The sequence below is a fragment of the Hoplias malabaricus genome, chromosome 14 (assembly GCF_029633855.1).
Source record: "Hoplias malabaricus isolate fHopMal1 chromosome 14, fHopMal1.hap1, whole genome shotgun sequence".
Classification (NCBI taxonomy): domain Eukaryota; kingdom Metazoa; phylum Chordata; class Actinopteri; order Characiformes; family Erythrinidae; genus Hoplias; species Hoplias malabaricus.
The window spans coordinates 14959502-14979160 of NC_089813.1; the positions used below are offsets into that span (position 1 = coordinate 14959502).

Sequence of the window (19659 nt, forward strand, 5' to 3'; positions counted from 1 at the left end):
GCCACACACACCACCCAATCCCCATGATAAAACTGGGAGAAAAATAATAAAAACTCAGAAAAAGGGGAGCAACGAGAACAAAATGGAAAAAGCAATAAGGACTATGGAGGATTTGAAAGGATAAAAATAAGTGACTTAATCAAGACACAGAAAACACATGAAACTATGTGGTCTGTTTTGTTGTCAGTGCAAAAACGGTGTGTTTAAAGTTCAGAGCCTTTATTAAACATAATTTTGCTAAGATAATTTTCTGTGAATAGCTATGACATTTCTATTTGTTAGAGGCATCAGTGCAACCCCATAAGTTAAAGCTTAGCACCATATATCTTCACTGAATTCCTAAACATTAGGAATAGTTATAGATGGCTCATATACTACGTCTCGCTATATACCTAGCTAGGGTTAGCTATACATTTTCTGTTCTGTGCTCAAATTTAAAACATCATAACTCTAGTTGGGATGTATGAAATCATGACTTTTTAGAATACTCTTAATTTAAAAAAAATCTGGGATGAATTTAGTTCCCAGTCCAACCCTGTCTGGATTCAGGCAAGCCCACTGATATTCAATATGGTTTTACACACCATCAGGGATGTCAAATTCTGCAATTTCTTCTCCTTGCTACTGACATTGAGGAATCAGCATTTAGACGTTATGGTTGTTATGGACCATGTCAATTGATTTCAGAGCACTTTTAAACTCTCATTCGTTCCAAAAAATAATATTTTCTGAATAAGTAGCACAGTGAAAAGAAGGGCTTTCAAAACGAATCCATTATTCATCATCTGTTTAACCCTTAGGAGGGAGGTTACTGCTTTATCACCAGTAATCACAAAACCATGGGGAAAATTACTATGATTTTTTGGGGGTCATGCCTTCCTCACTAAAACAAGCAGGTAAGCTGAATGGCCAAAACTTTGTGGACTCATGCTCCTGTTTGTGCACATCTGAATAAAAGGACATTAACAGACCATTGTGTCCCTTTTTTCTTGCTCTAACAGCCTCTAATAAAAGGCCTTTACATTAGATATTGAAACATTGCCGTGAGGATCCGATGGCATTCGTATGTGTGGTTATTTTTGTTATATGATTAGTTTAGAACATCAATTCCCAACATATTTGAACCAGCTAATCAGCTCATCAGCAGCCCATTACTGAGTTAAAGTGGGTGTCTTAAAGCAGGAAAACCACTAAAATGTTTAAGGCAGTAGGCCTCCAAGGCCAGGGTTGAGAAATACTGCAATAAAATGCTCTTTAGTGAAGTCATTACCCAAAAGAATGCCTTGAGGATACATGTATTGGTATATTGCCTAGTGGTCCTTTTTCGTATATTAAATATATAATCCTGACATGTGCATATTATCCTTATCTCAAATGAAATAAATAGGTCTTAAAAAATAATAATAACAATAAAAACCTTCCCTTTCAACATATGGTTGATTTTTTATCAAGGAAAAGAAGAATATATTATGAATGTACTTTTAAAAATGCCAGTTATGCAAGTCATACCATGTCTTCATTTCACTTACATGATAAATATTCCCTTTGTGCAGCCTGCAGTAAAGCACCATTGAAACATATATATCTTCTGAATCATCTGTTAGAACTTAAGAGACTTTGTCTTTGTCCTCTTTAACCCATGACAACTGGCCTCAGATTAGAAATTTGCCCAAATCTCTATTACCATATAAAAGAAGCATGATGCAGACTTTATTTCAAGTGCCGTCATTAAAAACCCAGATCGCTAAGGACTATGAAGAAATGTTAATATGACTCACTGAACATTAGAAAGTAACAGTATAACTTAATATAATAATTTAATTGCACATCTACATACATATTATGAAGCTCTATTAAAAAATGTATGAACAGTGGAGTATATTCTTCCTTCCTTGGATGGACTGTATAAATTTGGATGATTCCTTGTAAAATAAACTAATCTGTAGCTTACTAAGTAATGATTATTATTTTAAAATAATGACAAAAAATATTGAGGAGACACATTAGGTAACAAAAAAATTACAGGCCCAAATTATGTCCTTTGACTTAGAATTAAATGGTTAGGGCCAGTTGTGTATGATTTGAGCTGCTGATGTGGGTTGTGCAGCACTGCTGGGTGAGGTGATATGTGTGTGTGCGATGGTGTGTGAAGGAACACATCGTGTGGGGTCACACTTTAACACAAGCCTTTCCTTTCCATCTGCCTGACCATGAAATGTTCTACAGCTAATCAGCCATGTTCAGCCACTCTCCTCTCCCAGGGTCTCTTCTATACATGCACAGACACACACGTCTCATTGTTCCTCATACCATGGTACACATGAGCACACATCTTTATCACTACTTTTTTTTCCAAACGTAGAGGTCTCACACAAAAGTCGCTTAAAGAAATTCATTCATTGTCTGTAACTGCTTTTCCAGTTCAGTGTTGCGGTGGGTCTGGAGCCTACCCAGAATCATTGGGCGCGTCCTGGAGGGGGCACGAATCCTTCACAGGGCAACACACACACACGGACACTTTGAGTCACCAATCCACCTACCAATGTGTTTTTGACCGTGGGAGAAACCCACGCGGACACAAGGAGAACACACCAAACTCCTCACAGACAGTCACCTGGAGCGGGACTTGAACCCACAACCTCCAGGCCCCTGGAGCTGTGTGACTGTGACACTACCTGCTGTGCCACCATGCTGCCTCTTAAGTTAATAAAAATTTTAATTCAGCAGTGGATTCTCAGGAATCTCCAACATTATTCCAACACATCCAAAGTCACCTTATTGAGCAGTTATTGGTGGGTGGCTTTACCTGTTCTGGTTTGAGGCCTGGGGGCACCCATGCATATTCCTCCAGAGCACAGCCAGAGTCATCGTCTGAGGTGGAGTTCCTCTGGAAGTCGAACATGAGCTTAGAGACTGTCCTCTCCATGTCCAGAGCCATCATCACCGCCTCATACCACTCCCTACTGAAAACAGAGAAAGACACAGAAATAACTAGCCTATAAAAACAAATGCTAGCTACAAAACACAGACAGATGTGACCAATTTGCTCATTTAGAGCCCATTAAATTTTCACAGAGGCTTTGAATATGTTGGGAGGGAGAAAATGAGAGCATGCTATGGGCAAAAATATGTAATCGATTGCTCATTACTGTAACATTTTTAAGGTTGAGTAAGTCCACAGTGCATATTTGATGATACTCTATAAATACTCATCTCTGCCTATCTGTATTTTTCTGTCAAAATGTCAGTCCAGAACAACTTTAACGGATTTCGGCATCCAGTAATAATGTTTAGATTTGATTATGCAGATGTAGCACTCGCACACATAGCAACCACATGCAGCCACATCAAAATATAATATTGCCTCGAGTGCATAAACCATGAAAACAGTCAGATAAGTCACTGGTGCTTGCTTGACTGATCTATGGACATCTACATTGCTTAAGCTGACAGATAACTGATTAAAATTCGTCATGTGGACAGGAATCTCTAGTTCCCTCTAACTGATAGAGAGGAAAGTAAATAGCACTGTGTGGAGAATTAAACTGATGGCCAATCAAACACGTTCTGATCTCAGCAATCAGACAGGATGGGCTGGAGAGTGTAAATGTGAATTTGCATTTAAATTACTGTTTGCCATCCACAGGAAGAGGAAGAACCATTAAGAGCAAGAGAATGCTAACATGCAAGTAGCTTGCTATTAGCTGAGTAGTGTGTTTATGTACTAGTGTGATTCTCCAAAAAATAGAAAAATTAAGCAGCAATTACTGAAGAGGGCAGAAAATGTAGTGCTAATTAAAAAAAACTCATCTCAAATGATCCAATGTATCAGGTACAAGGACCAGCATATCACTGCTAGTGGGCTGCTACTGTTTTAGCATAATTACTAGCTGTAGCTTCAAGGCTGACATGCCAAACTTGGGGGTGATACAATGCGCTAGTCTTAGCAACAGGGCCCTGGAGGAGACTGTGTCTGATTGTGGAATTTTAGCTCAGCACAGCCATTTTCTTGGAATACTTTAGAAAATATGTATATTAGACTGTGTATGAAAAGGGCAGGTAAAAACAGTTTTTTCAGGTGCCCTTTTTTGGTGAGATACAATGTACTAGTCAAAAAGGCATTTGTGGAGACTGTATCTGGTTTCTGTAGACTGTAACCTCTTTTCACTATGTTCTTGGGATACACTGAGAAATATATTATGCATAAGCCAGTAATTTTAAAAAGGAGACTTGTTCAGTTAGCCTCAGCACCTACAGTTTCCTATTTGGAGTCAATGACTATCTGGTAATTTAGAATAATGTGCATACGCCTGTAGCGATGCCTCAGATTCTAGCACAAATGAACCAATCAGCTAGCTTTGCTAAATTTACTTTTTAAATTTACTGTGGAAGAACATTATGTCATGTACAATAAGGCCTGCTGAATTCTCTCTTACACACACCATTGGAATTTAGCTTATGGCAAAATTGTTCAATGGTGCATTTTAAATTATGATATAATTATGATAACTATAAATGATATGACAACAACTCTGATTATCATCACCAAGGTCTATGAGTCCATTAACATCATCATACCAAACCACCAGAGCTCCTAACATCAACGTAATATCATTAGAAATGTTGTTGCTATCCTAATATTAAAAATGTTATTGTCATCCTGTTATTTCCTTTGACCTCAATTTTTGTATGAATTATGGCCCATATAATATCTCAACATCCACTAAACAGACTTTAAGTAACTAGTGCCAAAGCCTCTTAGCTATATCATCTGAGAAAACTAGCTGATGGTATAAGGTACATTGGTGAAGTTGCAAATTTTCTGATGTCAGAGAATGTTAGATCAAATGCAGTCATTATTTTCTCACCACAGGGGGCGATAGCACCAAGGATGCTACATTCACCAACATTACACATATTCAAGGGTGTATATTGTAAAAACAATACATATACCAAACCATATCAACTTCAAGACATATTTGTGCAGGTGTTCCACTCTTCACTCCGAGCATAAATACCACAGAATAGACAAGACACTTTGACTAGCCAAAAGTAATAAGCTCATACTGACTTTCAGTAAAATTTAGTGCACTGAACAATTCTCACCTTGTCAGAATACTTGCAGTTTGGGTTTAAAAAACAAAAGTAAAACCCCCCAGTTAATAGAGTGAGGTATGCTCTGTCAAGAAAGACCCTGGTGGAAAAGTATCTTTTAACTGTGCTTAGTTACAGCTGAAATTCTAGTTATGTCATGTTGCTGTCCATACCTAGGCATGCCTGTGAAGCCTATTGGGAAGCAATTGGGAGAGAATGATGGCAGGGTCCTTTTGTCTATAATTGTGAATACCCAGCCAATTGGGTGTTTGCCTGCTGTGACAGAACAGAATATTTGTTATTGTATTCTGGGCATGCTGAGACCTATGGGCATCCACATAAACACCTAAACCTAAGCTGAATTCCCAGTGAAGTCCAAGCCAACCATGGAAGAGAGTCTACAAGAGCACATTTGGCCCTGTTGCTCTCACTGGGTAGATAGAATGGCTTAGTTCCTCCCTACCAGTTGATACAGGGCAATAAGCCAATCAGAGGCATCTGTCAATTGAGCTGTCAAAGCTCTCTTTCAATTTCTGTCAATAGTCTACAGGTGCTCTGTCAATGGTAGTTTAAAAAAATGCAAAAGAAATTAATGTGCACTTCTTCTAATCAGTCACCTGACAAATATTTTAATGAATAACAGCTAGCATTTGTTAATCTGGTCAGTTATTGGATATTGGATACTAGTGTTTGCACATCTGCTCAGCCAACATTTCTTCTGATATTAAAGATATTAGGTAGTTTTGTTGCAGTAATAGTTTTTACTCTTCTGGGAAGGCTTTATAATAGCTGCAGGAACATGGCTTGTGTGAGGATTTGATGGCATTCAGTCATGTGAGAATTACTGAGTTCAGGTTCTGATGTTGGATGATCAGCTGTAGATCACAACCACCACCCCAACAGATCCCAAATGTATCGAGTAGTGCTCCATTACTGCAGTTTGGACTGTTCTACTACTCCACAGACCAATGCTGATGGCTCCATAACTACTAGTGTAAACTTGACATTGCCATGGTGATATCTGGCTCACATGAAAGCGATCATAAAAGCTGTGTGGGCACAAAAGAACCCCTAGGTGCACCTTAAAGTAGCTGAATTTGCAAATTATAAGGTATTTCCAGGACCTTTTAGACATACAGTAAGGATTATGTTATTGTTTGTGACATAAAATCATGGTTAAAATCCTTTCCAAAGGATTTTTTTTTCAAATACAGCACTTTAAAATATTTGTGCTTAGCTCAAGCCCAGAAAATAAAACTGCAAGCTCTTGATAAAGGCCATACAAACTTGTGCAGAGTGAGATATACTAGCAGAGCAGCAAAGAGCAAATAATCCAGCTAGATTTGCTGGGTGCAACTTCGTCTGCTTGCATAGTGCAGAAAATTGTAAGCTTAGCTTGACTGGAATTGAGAAAGAAGTAAGATAACTAGACAAAAATATATACAAAATTAGTTTTAGGTTTTTTTGGGCATTACATTTCAAGCACTTCTCACATTCATTATTATTATTTTTCAAAACTGTTGTTCCTTAATTAAAAAAAAATTAATTTGACTTTAATGGTGATTTCAGTTTTTAAAATAAAACAAGAAACTTTTGTCCTATCATCTTCAGCACTTATGTTTGTTTTTATTTGTCTGTACAATGCAACCAATACAGAGAAATAAAATTAATTTAAAATTATTTTAATTGATGTAAACTTTTAAAGATTGGTTTCACTTAATTTATATTGTATTTTATTTTAGTTTATATTTTTGCCACCAGCAATAAAAGCATGTTAGTACAGGGTTTAGATGAGGTTGATAATAAGTTAGTGGGGTACTACCTCAGTATATTCCCCACTTTTACAGGGCCTGCATTACACCTCACAAAGTATTATGACATCACCTAACTACAGACGTCATCAAAGCTGGCAAATGCAACATACATCATAACTGATGTTCATGTAGGTCTATAAAAGGCTAATGTGGGTATAACGTAGCCTTATGTACACTACACTGAGGTATTCCCAATATTCCTATCCTCACAGATACACAGTGACAGAGAGAGAAAAAGAGAGAGAGAGAGAGAGAGAGAGAGAAATCAATACCTACCAGCTAATATTTGACTTCACATTTTGCTGTGGCCTGAAGTGACATATTTCCAAGGCAGAAAGAGGAACGAACTTCCAAATAGAGATCAATGCCAACCCTCTTTTTTGCCATTTCAGTGTAAAGCTCACTACGACACACGGCACAGAATCAAGGCAAAAGGAAAGACTTCACACAGACCTGCTTTAGATCTCATCTTCTCATCAGCATCCCACAAATAACCAGAGGGCTGAGAGAGAGAGAGAGAGAGAGAGAGAGAGAGAGAGAGAGAAAGGTGCAAAAGCCGTGCTGAAAGAAACGATTTTCTCTCTCACGTGTCCTGCCTCATCCTCCTCTCTCTCTCTCTCTCTCTCTCTCTCTCTCTCTCTCTCTCTCTGCCAGTGGATTTGACTGTTTCTGTGTGGGTGTGTGTGAGAGCGAACAGGAGAGAGGAGAGAAAAGAGAAAGAGAGAGATAGAGAGAGAACTCTTATTTATGTAAAAGGCAACGTGAGAGGAGGCTCTTTCAGCTGAAATAGGTTAACTCTTGGAGGTGCGGCTGCCTCTCTAAAGCCAAAGCCATTAAAAAAAAAAAACAACAAAAAAAGAAACCTTCATTTAGATATACAACATCTGACGAAAAGCAACAATAGCAGTTTAGAAGAGAAAGATGATAGAATAAAATCAGGCCAGGTTTCTCTATGATATGCATATTACACTTGGCAGACACCCTTTTTAAAAAAGCGACTACCATTTACAACCATAGATGTGGGAGATCATAGTATTATGAGTCTTGCCCAATGTCTCTTATTTGTACAGAATGTAGTGGTTGTCTGAGCTGGAAATTGAGTCCTACTCTACCCACATAAAGTGCAGTAGTGTTACCTGCTATTGTCAAGGATGTATTAGCCAGACAACACACATGTGGGGTCCATATGGGCAGCCTACCTATGTGTGCCAGCAGGTTTTTTTCCATGTGGTAGATCTTAGCCCTGCATATGATGCCTGCCGGGGTCAAAAATAGGATTGGTTAAATATAAGGCCGTCTGGGTTGTATACAATATACTATGGGTCCCATATATTGAGTGTTACTGCTGCTCAAAATCTGATATAGGCAGCCCACCTGGGCCCCGGTAACGGCCATGTACCAATACACCCATAGCCTAAGCCCCTCCTAAGCCCTGGAACACCTTGTTCCACCCATGTAGGCTCCACTAATAGCCTGTTTCCACCAACAAGGAACCTTTTGGTGTTACCCCCAACATAAATTGGTTCCTGAATCAGAAATGTTCAGTCCCAGCTGGAACCTAGGAATAATAGGTTTTTCGGTGCAAACTTTGATGGCATTAGTGTCAAGTTAAAGAAGTTCCAGAAAGACCACAGAGCCTCATATAAGTATTAAAATGCAGTGGAGCTGGATGGAGTATATTTGCAGTTTGTTAATAAATAAAATAAAATAAAAACAGGAGAGTGCTTCTTCTGTGTGTTTTCTAGGGCTGTGTTAATTACGACACGAGGCACATTGGCTACATTTCTCTGCTCTTCTCACTGTTCATAAGCTCAGTACGATGGCTCAGAATGCTGAAACATTTATATATTTATTATACATCAGTATGATCTGAAGCCACTGTAAACAGTGGATTAACCATGACTCTTTCCTGATTCTATCAGTTTTTCTATGTCTATGGTGCCAGCACTGGCATCGAATTCAGTCACAACAATGCTGGACCTGAGCATCCCTGCTGTGCCCCCCCTTGCTGATGACTTATCCTCGGCTCCCAAAAAAATAGGTGGAAAGATGAGATAGAACATCATGTTCCTTTGGTGGAAAATGTGCTGGAAAATTTATGTTCACTAAACTGCAATCAAACATTGCACTTGAGGTCTCAAAAAGCATATCTGCAGGACCTAGTGAGGACAGAAAGGCTCTAGTGTGTCCATGTCTCATTACAGCGATCAAAGGAGTGCTCCCTTAGTGCAGTCTTTGGCAAGAACCACAATGATGCAGACTCAGCAGCAGCCTTTTACACAGCTCACCATAGTGTACAAGTGAGGACCAATCAGAATGGAGAGGGTTTTTTTTATTTTTATTAATAATATTGGAACAAGATACATCGGAGGCAAGGTAAGAATGCATATGTGTTTTAATTACACTCATAGTTGGAATATAAACTGAATGACCAGTATGTCACTGCAACCTTGAGGCCTGTTGCCCTGGAAGTCTGCATGTGGCTGATATCACCAAAGCGTGGAATTCGGGGAGGACTGTAGGGCTTATAGTGCCATTTGGTATGGGGATTAAGTACTAAACCATTTGGAGGTTCCATAACTTATGGAGTCCTAAAAGAATATTCAGAGCAATGAATAATCCCATAAGCTATTAGTCATTAGTCTTTGTTTATAGCTTAATACATCATTAATAATTAAGACAATCTAAGGAGCTTCAATTTAATGCCAAACTATGATATATTACTGCTATGATTTAATAACACACTTGACTAGAAATGACAAATTGTCACAAGTTTCAATCTCAGGCTGAGAAGATATCCTTCTTGTGCTATTAAAAACAGCATTTACTGCTATTTAAGTTTATTTCCCCTAACTATGTGGAGGCTTATGTCTCATCTTGTAAATGCACAGATATGATTCACCAGAAAAGTAGACATAACTGAATACTTTTCTTTAAGGGGCATTACACACCATTTCCATCTATCACCTCCACTATCAGTCGGTCGTAGTACAGGAGGCAAAATCCCCCATTCAATCCCAGCCCAAGTTTTGCCTGAAAACTAGTGGGGTAAAAATAATGAATCTGGCGAAGAGAAACCACTCCAGAGCCCACACGCGAACAACAACGTCTCATAACGCGCCAGTAATCACTGGATGGAAGTCAATAATTAACCCTTCACGTAACCACACAAGCAATCAACATTAAAACGACACCCTCGAGGCTACTTTTAGCGTTTTCGTGAGAGGCCCTCATCCTGAAAGGCTTGGTTTAATTTCCACCTGCTTTTTTGCACAGCATACCAATCAGTTTTCATTTTGGAAAGAGGCACAGGCATGCTTGAATAAGATGCGCACTACACATAATCAACAAGTATACAACAAATGTCAATTACCGAATAGAGCTGGAAGGCAGATGAGTTTCTCTTAAGTGAGAATTCTAACTGCCCAAATGTGAACCCATCTGAAAGAAAAAAAAAAACAGGTTATTTCCATGCTTTTTAAACTGGATTATGCTGGTCTTTTACTGGGTCCTACTGGAAGACAAGCATAACTGTGCTCAAAACACATTATAAGCTTGTTTTGTTGCTAATTGGCATATCAGCCTCCCCTTTGCCACAGTTCAACACACTGGGCAAACATCTTGTATGTTAAAGGAACACTATGTAAAATGTATATTTTAAATATATGTATATTTTACCTTTAAAATTACAGCTACTCAAAGATAATCTTTGATGATGCTTTACTGATCTGTAACAAGATCCTCTGTCATTGCTACTTTTGGGCTCAGCACTGTAGAAACCTCACTATGTAACTTTTGCTGGAGTGTAGAAAACCGCCGTCCCATTTAATTTTAATACAGTTCTGTAAAAATCAATGAGACTAGGGGAGACCCAGGAGCAAAAGCCCCAAATCATACCTAATGTTGCTTTAAATGTTAACTTTTCAGCAGAATGAAACAATGTTTTTAACTTTCAGTGCATGTCTAAATTATTTAATAAATAAATACATAAACAAACTTAAGACAGATTCAGTCCATATGGGTTGGGTTATTTACTGTGTAAATAATAACTGCTATATTCATTAAATCAAAACTACATTTTGTTCTGACAACAGACAATACGTTTTTGTTTTGGAGACCAGCTTTGCTGATCTGGGGTCATTTTTTAGAAGGGAACTTTGAAGGATGATCATCTTTTGGTGGCATGTAAGAATTAACTATCTCTTGCTTCAGGGAAACAGAAAACCAAGCAAAACAAAAGTAGCTCCAGCCTTAATTCACTTTGACAAATAATCACATTGTCACATTCTCCACCAAGCTTAAGAATAAAGTATAAACTGTACTCATAGAAAAGTTCCAAGACAGAATGTTCTTGCATGTGAAATCTGTTTGTTTTCCACTGGAACTCTTTCACACATTTTATTAAAAGCATAAGTAATTGCTATAAACCTGCCTTAATTCCTAGAGCAATAATAAGGGGCATACTGGCCTAACAGAACATTTAGTGCTGCTATATATAATCATATCTACTCAGAATAACAGTGTCAGAATAGTCAATTCATGGAGATCTTCCACTTTCTGGATTCGGGAACCTTTCTCCTTGAAGGTGGGAGGTGCTTTTAAAAATTAGAAGGGCTTTGGTGTGGATACTTAAAGGGACGCCTTTCCTGCGTGCTTGGTTAATTCAGAAGAAGCTTGGCTACATTTGAAATGACTTGATGTCTTTGCATAATGGATGCTGGGTAATGTAGTGAGGGAACAGTGATGGATAGGGGCAAAAAAAAGATACATTAGGAATCCTTCCAAACCACTGAGGAATGCTATGCTGTCCTACAGAATGTTAAACAACAGAAAAAATACTCCATCACATGCTATCTATAAGCCAGACTGCCCCATTAAAGAAGAAAAAAAAATATTTATGAGAATTTTAACAACTATATAAAGCAAACTTGGTCAAACCTTTGAACCTGAGCTGCCTACCACTAATTTGCCCACCTTAGTTTCATGAAGTGGTTATCTTAATGGTTCACTTACTTTTCCCATTAGTCATATTATTTCCATTACCTTAGGACATTTACTACATCATCTACTGGTACCCTTTCTTAAAATCTAGTTATCATTCATTCCAATGCTATTAAAAAAAGTAGATATTTTTTTATGTCCCAGTTTAAGCACATCAAATGTGTCAGCATTTGTTTTCTTTTGTAATGGTGGAGTAAAGTGACCTTAAAGACAATGACTGCTGAAATTATGAAAATACTTTTCCAATTACACTAGCAGTCAGTTGCTGATGCAAGCACCGCATGGATACGCAAAGAGCTCATAAATATTCATTGCCTGTGATAAAGCTAATGTTTAATGACCATAATGTAGTTTTAAAAGCATTGTTTTTAGAATCGTCTTCCTCTCTCATTTGGAGAAAATTCTACCAGTAAGCACTAACACACCGTGCCTATTATGTTCTAGTAACGCTGAGCAGAATTAGTTAATGACTGAAGCAGAAATGCAGAAAAATAACCGCTAGCATAACACTGCTAGCTTGCTAGTGAGCAAGCTAAATTGTGCACAGCTAAAAACTAAAAAGAAAATAAGGTAAACTAAGCCAGAATATTTAGTCAAAGTAGAGTCCAAAATGATTCACATTTTAAAATGGCAAATCCATTACACTACTTGCTAATCACTCCTCTACTTCTGCAGCAAGTGGTCACAAGTTTAACATACACAGTGTGTCCAAACCTTTGTAGATACCCCTTGTAATTATAATTAGTGAATTCAGGTACTTTAAAATCTACCCATTTTAGTCAACTGGTTATTCAATTATGCATATAAAACACATACAGTGAAGCATGCAATGACTTTGTAACTGTCCTTGAGCCTAAATATACCCTTAATGCCAAGCACTGGATAGAGGTGTATAAAGCCCCTTCACAGCCGGGCTGAGTTGCAGTGGAACGGCATTCTCTTGAGTGATGAAGAAACATTTGAAAGGTTTGAAATGTGTTGGAATGACTTGTGTGATCCAAACCTAAGCCTCAAACAGTAACTGATCTCACAAACATTGTCAGAATGGAATGCAATCAAATCCTCATAGAAATGTTCCACTGATGTAAAACCTTTCTAGAATATTAAGCCATGTATTATGACAATATTAAGTAGCCTGTGTTCACATATTGAAAAAGGACCTGTTCGAATTCAGCACATTTACTTGCGTTCCTGAAAGATCATTTTTGCTTGCATCAACAACAATGCAAATTTGTATGGCACAGCACAATTAAGTGAGGACAATATTACAACAGTTCCATCACATCTAAATGTGTGCAGAGCGTTGGTAATCAACCCTGTCCACCAGCATCTGTTGGCCCTGTCAAGAAGCCTGCTTTAGAGTCCTGCTTGTTTGTGCTGCCAAGTATGACAAGTCTTCCATCAGCTCCAAGGGGGTTGCTTTTCCAGCTCTTTTTATTTTGCTCACACAGCAAGAACCCCTCTATAAGAATAACCTAGGGTGGCTTTTGTATGCTTGTTCACAGATAGAGCAATTGAGGGGCCTATTGCAGTGCTCAAGGAAGGGATTAAAGAAACAAGAAGTCCTGCCCAGTTTTCCTGTGCCTGCTGAGGTTTTTGTTCATCCAGTTCAGAATCCAGTTTTCACATCAAATCTTCACTGCCCCAACTAAAATACGTATGTCCAAATTGGTTACTTTACAGGAGATTACAAGTAATAATAAACCTTGGTGCATTCACCATGAAAGGTTTTCATCATGTAAAGGACAAGTGGCTTCATCCAATTCATTCATGTTCTGAAACCACTTAATCCAATTTAAGCTCACAAACACCCAAAGGACAACTGGCCTTCTTTTTCACCGGTTTTGATATGAACCAAGGATACATTGTTAGCAGGGTTGTTTGAGTCCAGCGCTGCTGTGGCTAACTTTAGTGGCAGAGCTAAAAGATAAACTGATAAAGTCAGGATAATGCCACTGGCCTACCCACTGTTTACAATGGGTTTTGATCATGCTGACATATGATAGAGGTATGTATATGTTGATTAGTTGTGAAACGTTGTACTGAGCTTGTGAACAGTGGAGAAAATTAAGCAACATGCCTTATGATGTGCTGAACACAACCTCAGAAAAAACACAAACAGGAGTACTTTACTGTTTTTTATTTTTTTATTTACTTATATAATATCCTGTGAATGACCATGTCCAGCTCCACTGCATGATACTTTATTTGAGTCTCTGTGCTCTTTCTGGAGCTTCTTTAGCTTGACACCCCCAAAGATGCTGTTGAGATTTGCGCTGAAAAGTCTGGTTTCGACTGGGAATTTTATTTTTTCTATTCAGGAACCAATTTATGTTGGTGTAAATACAGCGAACGGTTCCACATTAAGTTTGCAGACTGAAACAGACACAAGGTGAACACACTAAACTCCTCACATACAGAGACATGAGGTGGGAGTTGAACCCACAACCCCAGGATCCTGGAGCTGAGAGACAGAGACACTACCTGTTGCACCACCATGCTGCCCTGGAATTAGCAAATGATATTTTAAGGTAACAAGAATAAAGACTCATTGATATGAAACACTAAATAGATCTAACTGCTGAGAATTTTGTTAAAGTTGACTGAGTGAAGCTGAATATATGAGTGAGTTACAAGTCTGTCCCATAATGTGTTTATATAAAATTGATAGAGAGAAATGGAGATATTGTTTGGATTTGACAGCAACAAAATACTGTGTTTCATGTAAATGAATCTCACTTCACTCCTGGTTGTAATTTCAGCTCTTGACTATTTCCTTCTTTGCTTTGTTTGGCTTTGCTGTCCATGTTTTGCTGATCCCAGCTACCATCCATTCCTGGTTCCAACCTGACAGAAGGCCTGGGGGTTGAGAATCTGGCACTGTCTAGGTCTCAGTTTTCTCTGGCTGTGTCCTGCAGTGGTTCTGGCTGTTCTGGATTCTCCAGCTTTGGGTTCCATTTGTGGTCCGGTTCAGACTGAAGATTAAAGAGGGTTGTTGCTATGCTTGGCTCTGTATTCTCCCTTCTCTCTCTCTCTCTCTCTCTCTCTCTCTCTCTCTCTCATATATATATATATATATATATATATATATATATATATATATATATATATATATATATGGGTACTAGGTTCTGCCTCCAGCTTCCAGCTTAGGCAGTATCAAGGCTCAGGTCCCACCAACCTTCAGGTCTGGTTCTCTTCCAGCTCCAATCCATTCTGCACCACCTACACTACCTGGAGTTCTGGAGAGCATTGCTCTGCCTACGCTGGAGATGTGGATGGTGCTGCTTCCATTGCTGCCACTGCTGACCTACTGTTGACTAGGAGAATATGGATTTCCGTTTCTGCCCGATACTTACCTGTTCATTCAGGGTCAACAGACATACGGTAGTGTCCATAACGGCTGGATCGCTTTTTACATTCTCCATCAGTACTAATCCTTCTCCATCGACCTCCAGTGTCAAGCTTAATTTTAGGTAGCTTTTCCTGCTGACTCTGCTTTTCTGACATATTACTGACCACTCTGGAGCTACAGGGTTTACTTTTTCTGCTTTTTAAGGTTTTGCACTGTTCATATTTCATATAATAGTTTTACAAAACTGTGTTTTCCTTTGTGCAGGTTTATAAGCAATTTCAGTAGAAATGCTTTTTTTTCGTACTTTAACTTTGAAAAAAGCTGAGTCGGTGTCCATTTCATTTAAGCATGCCTCCGTCCATGTGGACAAGTGTAAATTACTGTAATCACAGGAGGTTTTCAACACCTCCCCAATTTTAAACCTAATTACTCACCAGCAGCTCGAGATAACATCACAGAAAACATCCTATTAATATGATATTACAGAAAAATCATAATTTTTATTAACAAATTCCATTTCCCAAGCAGAATGGCTACCAGGGGACCTTCAGGAAAAGGCTCTAAGGCAGGAGGAGATTTTTATGAGACCTCACAATATGTTCCTCAACTCCTGGTTGGCACTTATCAGCTTCAGCTCTGCCTTGGCAACAGCTGCTCACAACTGCACCTGCTCCTTGTTTATGGACTCATTAGTACCAATATATATGCTATTTGGTCTGTTATATTGTGAGCTATTGCTTATTATTTAGGAATGCTGTGCCATGCTCCTAGTGTAGTGTATATAATTTTACTACTGTTTTTCTGCTGTTTGCCCACAGCTTTTTGAAAATCAATCTTCATTTTTTTTAATTTTTCTCTTTATATTCCTTAACTTTCTGCTGTGTGCTGATGATGACTTGTGGAAAAATAATACTGAAGCCATCTTGCACATGCATTGTTTATATACAAACCGGATTCCAAAGAAGTTGGGACACTAAACAAATTGTGAATAAAAACTGAATGCAATGATGTGGAGATGGCAAATGTCAATATTTTATTCGTAATAGAACATAGATCAAAAGTTTAATCTGAGTAAATGTAACATTTTAAAGGAAAAATATGTTGATTCAAAATTTCATGGCGTCAACAAATCCCAAAAAAGTTGGGACAAGGCCATTTTTTACCACTGTGTGGCATCCCCCCTTCTTCTTACAACACTCAGACGTCTGGGGACAGAGGAGACCAGTTTCTCAAGTTTAGAAATAGGAATGCTCTCCCAATCATGTCTAATACAGGTCTCTAACTGTTCAATCGTCTTGGGCCTTCTTTGTTGCACCTTCTTCTTTACGATGTGCCAAATGTTCTCTATAGGTGAAAGATCTGGACTGCAGGCGGCCATTTCAGTACCCGGATCCTTCTCCTACGTAGCCATGATGTTGTGATTGCTGCAGAATGTGGTCTGGCATTATCTTGTTGAAAAATGCAGGGTCTTCCCTGAAAGAGATGATGTCTAGATGGGAGCATATGTTGTTCTAGAACCTGAACATAGTTCTCTGCATTAATGGTGCCTTTCCAGACATGCAAGCTGCCCATGCCACAAGCACTCATGCAACCCCATACCATCAGTGATGCAGGCTTCTGAACGGAGCGTTGATAACAACTTGGGTTATCCTGTCCTCTCTGGTCCGGATGACATGGCGTCCCAGTGTTCCATAAAGAACTTTAAATCGTGACTCATCTGACCACAGAACAGTCTTCCATTTTGCCACACTCCATTTTAAAAGACCCCTGGCCCAGTGCAAACGTCTGAGCTTGTGGAGCTTGCTTAGAAATGGCTTCCTCTTTGCACTGTAGAGTTTCAGCTGTTAACGGCGGATGGCACGGTGGATTGGGTTCACTGACAATGCTTTCTGGAAGTATTCCTGAGCCCATTCTGTTATTTCCTTGACAGTGGTATTCCTGTTTGAGGTGCAGTGACGTTTAAGGGCCCGGAGATCACGAGCATCCAGTAGAGTTTTATGGCCTTGACCCTTACGCACAGCAATTGTTCCAGATTCTCTGAATCTTTTGATGATGTTATGCACAGTTGATGATGATAACTTAAAAGTCTTTGCTATTTTACGCTGGGTAACACCATTCTGGTATTGCTGCACTATCTTTCTGCCCAACAATGGTGGAATTGGTGATCCTCTTACCATCTTGGCTTCAGAGAGACACTGACACTCTGAGAAGCTCTTTTTATACCCAATCATGTTGTCAATTGACCTAATTAGTGTTAATTGGTCTTCCAGCTGTTTGTAATATGCTCCATTTCCTTTTTCCAGCCACTTATTGCTACTTGTCCCAACTTTTTTGGGATTTGTTGACACTGAAATTTTGAATCAACATATTTTTCCTTAAAATGTTACATTTACTCAGATTAAACGTTTGATCTGTCATCTATGTTCTATTACGAATAAAATATTGATATTTGCAATCTCCACATCATTGCATTCAGTTTTTATTCACAATTTGTTTAGTGTCCCAACTTTTTTGGAATCCGGTTTGTAAGTGAATGTATGGTTTTCTGGGGTGTTGGGGTTCTTGTTTGGTAATGATGGACAAATGTTGAGCAAGGACAGAATAAGTGCTGCTGTAAATGCTACTAGCCTTCAATAGTCTATCAAAAATCTATCAAAATGTCAATAAATAAATACATGTAAACATCTACAGTTCATCTTATTGCTATCCTATTTTAGTGTTGCTGTAGTCTACGGTGTAAAATTGTCCAGTTTTTTAGAGATGAGGACAAAAAGCTAAGAGCAATGAGGAAGCCATCTTGCCATTTCTAGTAACTAATTATTACGTCAGTTAAGCGTTCTTCCTCAGTTCTCAGTTTGAAAGAGCATTAACAGTATCCTGGGATTCATTTTGTGCTAAATATAAACATACTTTTGTTTTTTTGTAATTTTGTTTACTATTCTGTTCCATGAATGAGGTAAAAATGGAAACACTAGCAGTTAGCATTGGCTGTTTTAGCATAATATATTGGTAACACTGTGAAAGAACAGTGATGAATGTAAACAGGAGCACAGTGTAAAATTGAGAATGATGTATAGATGATGCTGAGGATACAAAGTTGCATAATACAATAATGACATATTAAGCTTAGTTTAAGGTGTAGGTATGGCTTTGTAAACCTTTTTTATACACTGTCAGAATAAAAGGGACTGTAGCACTACATCACTGGTCACTAAGATTAGAAACAGCGTAAATGTACCTTTAAAGGTACGACAGTGGTGTTGAAGTTCAGTTGTGTTCCTTAAAGGTACATTATATTTTCATCACCAACAAAAAGGAGGTGTGAAGCGTTGTAAGCTTTCTGTATAAACTATATGAAACTAAATATTAAAATATATGTCCTGGAGAAGAAATGGGGCATATGTAATCAACACAACATAAAAATCAACACTACTTATTACACTTAATATAGAAAATGATATGTCCTCTATCTAAAATTACTGAATATGTATGCTTGAGGGTACCAAAAGGTACCAGTACAGTGACAGTTAATTTTTTTTGAGAGTGTATGACAAAATGTCACAATGTCAGATGAGCTTACTAGATCTGGTCAACGCTTTGCAGGTATACACCCAAACTAGATAAGTAACTGCTTACAATGGCAACATGATGAAATCAGTTGAAGAATGTGCGTGACATCCTGTGTTGTTTATTTTTGGCATCTCTTAACCTACTGCAATCTAACACGGAAAAATGATTTTCTTTTCATAGTGATAAGAAGCTGCCAGTAGTCCTACTGCAGCAGCAAGAATCTCAGTGTTCGATCGCACAGTCATGTCGTGAAAAATATTGCCTTAGCCCTGCTGCAGACGCCCACTCTCTCTCATTTTGTTCTTGCATATAAAAAGGTGTCGCAGGGCCGGCAACATTTTTCTTTGACACTTTTACAATAAGCTTCAAGAGCTGGTGGCATTTACCGGCCAGTGCCGAGGTGGCGTCACGGCGGCAGAAAGGCACAACCTAAAGATCCGCAGGCTCTCAGAGGGCATGGTGCCCGCTCAACCATAGGCTACCCACTGTTAAACTTTATGTAAACTCACCCCACCACTGTGCAGAGGCACACTTGGTCGCTCGGTGGCATTTGGAGTGCTCACCCTTGCTGCGAATGTATTAATGATTAAGGAGGTTAGGCCTACAAATCTCTTTCTCCCTCTCCCTGCCTCTCTCTCAGTGAGACATAGCTGTTCATACAATCCCTCTCTCTGCGCCGGTCGCCATGGAAGCTCACTGCGACGACAGGTCTCCGTGGAAACCCTGCGCAGCTGCGAGGAAACAAAGCTCGCCAGGAAGCACAGGAGATGTGCCTTTAATCCGCACACAGTGGGAGAGTAATGAAGATGGAGGGAACTCACTCTT

The 19659-nt window shown here is 38.8% G+C and overlaps 1 protein-coding gene across 4 annotated transcripts in view; it reads right to left on the reverse strand.

The window, feature by feature from the left end:
• prickle2a (prickle homolog 2a) overlaps positions 1-19659 on the reverse strand; it is an 87120-nt gene that overhangs the window by 13590 nt on the left and 53871 nt on the right. For 2 of the 4 annotated variants that reach the window (XM_066644671.1, XM_066644673.1), the window contains exon 2: positions 2807-2963. In XM_066644671.1, the coding sequence (XP_066500768.1) occupies positions 2807-2963 (157 nt within the window). Of the gene's footprint in view, positions 1-2806; positions 2964-7184; positions 7297-19659 lie in introns of those variants that run through there. The other 2 variants (XM_066644674.1, XM_066644675.1) reach the window with 2 other exon arrangements.